At 40.5% G+C, this 5000-nt stretch overlaps 1 protein-coding gene across 2 annotated transcripts in view; it reads right to left on the reverse strand.

Annotated features, from left to right (window-relative positions):
- The window catches only part of LOC125025075 (dual specificity protein phosphatase 14-like), a 21070-nt gene that overhangs the window by 5215 nt on the left and 10855 nt on the right, over positions 1–5000 (reverse strand). The window contains exons 2-4 of one of the 2 annotated variants that reach the window (XM_047612964.1): positions 4816–5000; positions 2719–2815; positions 1423–1598 (exon numbers count right to left, since the gene is read on the reverse strand). The exon at positions 4816–5000 is cut by the window's right edge and continues 32 nt beyond it. In XM_047612964.1, coding sequence (XP_047468920.1) covers positions 1423–1598; positions 2719–2815; positions 4816–4971 — 429 coding nt within the window. In that variant the 5' untranslated portion in view covers positions 4972–5000. The remainder of the gene's footprint in view (positions 1–1422; positions 1599–2718; positions 2816–4815) is intronic. The other variant, XM_047612965.1, reaches the window with a different exon arrangement.

Consider the following 5000-nt stretch of genomic DNA (forward strand, 5'->3'; position numbering starts at 1 on the left):
GAGGAATTGTTTCGTCCACATATTCATGAAGGCCATTTGTAGGAACAAGTAAATAGACGAAGAAGGCAGGTGTTGCGCCGTCAACAACTACAACTACAACAACAGCAACTACAAGAACAAGAACACCTACAACAACTACAATAACAACAATAATAGCAACAACAATAACAACACTAACTACAAAAACTGCAACCACTACAACAAGAACAACTACAACAGCAAGAACAACACTAACTGCAACAACTACAACCACTGCAACAATAACAACAACTACAGCAACAACCCTACAACTACAACAACAACTACATCTACTACAACATCAACATCAAAGTCAACATAATCTGAAAGATCTTGCAAATCACGGGAGGCATTTGGCGTAAAAAAAAGAAAGGAAAAGAAGAAAAAAAAATTGCGAAAAATACATCTGGTTGGTTATTTACGATTTTTTTTTTTTTTTTTTTTAGATGGATGTGTATTAGGTGTTGGTCACATGAAGGGGGGGGGGGGATTTGTGTGTGTGTGTGTGTGTGTGTGTGTGTGTGTGTGTGTGTGTGTGTGTGTGTGTGTGTGTGTGTGTGTGTGTGTGTCTGTCTGTCTGTCTGTCTGTCTGTCTGTCTGTCTCTGTCTGTCTCTCTCTCTCTCTCTTCTCTCTCTCTCTATCTCTCTGTCTCTCTCATTCTCTCTCTCTCTCTCTCTCTCTCTCTCTCTCTCTCTCTCTCTCTCTCTCTCTCTCTCTCTCTCTCTCTCTCTCTCTCTGTGTGTGTGTGTGTGTATGTGTGTGTCTCTGTGTCTCTGTTTCTCTGTGTCTCTGTGTCTCTCTGTCTCTCTCTCTCTCTCTCTCTCTCTCTCTCTCTCTCTCTCTCTCTCTCTCTCTCTCTCTCTCTCTCTCTCTCTCTCTCTCTCTCTCTCTCTCTCTCTTTTGCCTTTTCTCTCTCTTGCCTTCTCTTTATCTTGCCTAGATAGATAAATAGATAAATTAATAAATAAGTGACAATCTGCCACCATCACCACACCAGCCACACCCAGAATGACTCAGCAGCTTCCTTGCGTGACCCACATTCAAACAATAACGACAATAATAATAACAACAACAACAACAATAACAATAACATCAATAACAGCAATGACAATAACAACAACTGCAACGTTCCTCAACAATAACAACAAATGCAACAACGCCATCATCACCACCATCAACATCAACAAAACCGATCTCCACAATCCCTCTCACCACTACCACCAACATGCTCACCATCAGCAACACCATCACTATGATCACCCTCACCACCACCTCCCCCCTCCCCCCCTCACCCCCTCCTCCTCCTCCCCCGCACCACCAAACCACCCCTTCCCTCTCCCTCCCTCCTTCTCCCTCCCTCCCTCCCCCCTCCCTCCCCTCCCCCCTTATCGAACCCCCCTCACCTGCGCGAAGAAGCCGACGTTGGGCCTGACGGTGGGCCTGGCGCTCTTGACGGTCTCGTAGGCGAACCTGAGGCTCATCTGCGGGAGGTCCGGCTGGCCCACGAGCGCGGCGACGGCCAGCGAAGAGGAGCGGCTGATTCCCGCGAGGCACACGGTGGCCAGGCCCGTGCCTCGCCCTGCCAAGAGGGGGGGGGGGGGGAGGAGGGGGAGGTTCGGATGAGGATTTTGAATAAAGTTTTTTTTTTATTGGGGAGGGGGGGGGGTTAGTTATTTATTTGTCTATCTGTCGATCTATCTGTCTATCTATCTATATAGCAATCTGTCTACCTATGTTATCTATCTACCTATCTAGCAACCTGTCTATCTAATTTATCTATCTACCTACCTATCTATCTATCCATCTATCTACCTATCCATCTATCTATCTATCCATCTATCTATCTACCAATCTATCTATCTATCTGTCCCTCTATCTATCCATCCATCCATCTTTCTATCTATTTATCTATATATCTATCAATCTATTTATCTATCTATTCTCTCCATTACATCTACCTATTCTATCTATCTAATCTATGTATCTCTGTATCTATCTATCTTTATTATCATTATTTTTTGGGGGGATTAAATTACCGAACAAGTGGAAGAGATATCCGAGCATAATGAGAAATAACGCGAATAATTCGAAACATGGATAAAAAAAAAAAATAATTGTATATTAAATAAAATACGTATGAAGATATACAATAATTTTACCTGTTCTTATTGGGGAATTTTTCCTCTTATATTTCCAAAATAATGTTAATAATGCCTATGTGTGTGTGTGTGTACCTGTATATCTCATAAAATAAATATATATGAAATTTACTCATGGTTTGACATTTTTAATAATTCCAAACATATTACTGTGTATGCTCGCTACCCATTCACACACTAATGATTTTTTTTTTATCCCTTTTAATCAAACTACGAATCAAAAAGCTTAGTAAATTATTTCACAAAATTCCCCCAATCCGCCTAAATGAAAGAAAGAGAGAAAGATAGAAAGAATAATAATGATTAAATGAGATAACGAGTAAATGAAAAGAAACAACCAAAACAACCAAGTAAAACACAACAGAACAAAAACAAAAACAATAACAACCAAACAAAGAAAAAAAAAACGAACAAAAAAAACAAAAACAAACCTAGAGAGAAACAGAAAACGGAAAACAGCCGCTAATTTTCCCTCCCCTTACTCAATCCCTCAATACAAGTCCTCAAATACATAAATACTTCTAAAGATCTTGCCCTTACTGCGACACTCGGCGAACTCCTCAGCCACTCGAGGGAAGAACGGACTCAAGTCTTGGTCGCAATCGTCTCTCAGCCGGACCTCGATCACGCTCACACTCTGGGGGGGGGGAGGAGGAGGTGGAGCAGGGTGAAGTTGCGGGCGCCTGGACACATGATGGTGTTCTTATATACGCACACTTGTGTTTATGTCTACCTCTGTCTGTGAACGGGTGAGGGTATTTATGCATATGGTGATATTTACATGTGTAATTATGTCTACTTGTGTCTGTGAATGGATGATGATTTTATGTATATAATGATACGTACATGTGTATTTCTGTATACCTCTGTCTATGAATTTACATATTTCATGATAGGTACATGCGTATCTATGTCTACTCAAATATATATTGATACGTACATGTGCATCTATGTATACCTCTATCTATGAATGGATGGAAATATTTCTATGTACAGTGATACGTACATATGTATCTCCATCTACCTCTATCTATGAATGTATGAAAACATTTATTTACTCATACATATGTATCGATATTGATGAATAAATGGGTTAGTCACTCAATTTATTTATACATCTATCTAACAACCAATTTAACTACCTACCTCCTCTCTTTCTATATAGTTAAGAATATAGAGTTTAAAAGTAAGATTGTTACCACAAATAAACAGCATATTTAATACCAAACTTGATAAAAATAGACTATTCCAGACTATTATTGATATTTCTATTAATATGATCATTACTAGGATTGTCATTATCACTATCATTATTAAATAAACATCACAATTTATCCACAAACTTTCCTCTTACACCGAGTCACTTTTCATTTCACAAAATAGAAAAAAAGGAAAAAAAGTTTATCATTAATCGCATTAAAACATAATCTTATAACTTATGATCATATTATCAAGTTTAATTTTCATTGGCTTATTACCAAGCACCTTTTTTTCTTTAGCTTACCACTAAGTACATTTCCTTTGTTTATTTTGAAATATCCTCTTATTAGCTCATTCCTAATCATCATTTTTGATTAGCTTCTTATAATCTGATTAGATCGTTATTAATAATTCGAATTAGCTTACTGATTTTACTTATTGTTATATATACATTTAAAAATACTGCATTACCAGTTAATTACTATCAGCTTATCACTTAATATTTTCGTTATCACCTCATTCATTCCCCATTATCCTTTTTCTCTACCTCATTCTTACTAATTATCTCTTTTCCTCCTCCTTTCCTCTTCTACCACTTTATTACTTATTTCCTCTTTTATCACCTCGTTATTCTTAACTGTTCTATCTACTTCATACCAATCATCCTCTTCTTCCTCCTCTTTCTTTCCTCTCCTCTTACCTCATCACCAATCATGATTCTTTCCTCCTCCTCCTCCTTTCTTGTTCTGTCACCTTGTTACTAATCATCATTTCCTCCTCCTCCTCATTTACTCTTCTATCAACTCATTACCAATCATCCTTTTTTTTTCCCTCCTCCTCCTCTCCTATTCCCTTTTTGCCAATCATCCTTTTCTGTCCTATCACCATCCTTTCCTCCTCCTCCACCTCCTTTCCTCTTCTATTCCTTTATTACCTATCATCATTTTCCTCCTCCTCCTCCTTCTTTCTTCTTCTCTCACCTCATTACCTTTCTCTTCCTCCTCCTCCTCTCTTCTCCTATAACCAATAATCCTTTTCCCTCCTCTCGTTTCCTATAATCAATCACCTTTTTTTCCTCCTCCTCCTCCTTCTTTCTTCTTCTCTCACCTCATTACCCTTCTCTTCCTCCTCCTCCTCTCTTCTCCTATAACCAATAATCCTTTTCCCTCCTCTCGTTTCCTATAACCAATCACCTTTTTTTCCTCCTCCTCCTCCTCCTCTCCTCTCCTATAACCAACCACCCTTTTTCCTTCCTCCTCCTCCTTTTTCTATCACTTTCCCCTCGTCCTCTCCTCTCCTATAACCAATCCCCTTTTTCCCCTCCTCCTCCTCCTCCTCTTTTTTCTACCACCTCCTCCTCCTCGTCCTCTCCTCTCCTACAACCAATCCCCTTTCTCCCCTCCTCCTCCTCCTCCTCTCCTTCCCCAGCTCTCTCACCGGCAGAGACGGCGGCGAGACCTCCGGCGTGGCCCACACGACGCACGATATCCTCCTCGTCGCTAAGGCTTCGGGCGTGATGTAGCGGGCGGGCGCCACCCACAACCCCGCCCACACCTGCGTTAGCCCGAGGTCCCAACGCCCACCTCTCGCCATGGGTGGGGTGGGGTGAAGGGCTGAGGGGG

This window comes from Penaeus chinensis, chromosome 4 (assembly GCF_019202785.1).
Source record: "Penaeus chinensis breed Huanghai No. 1 chromosome 4, ASM1920278v2, whole genome shotgun sequence".
In the NCBI taxonomy this organism is placed as follows: domain Eukaryota; kingdom Metazoa; phylum Arthropoda; class Malacostraca; order Decapoda; family Penaeidae; genus Penaeus; species Penaeus chinensis.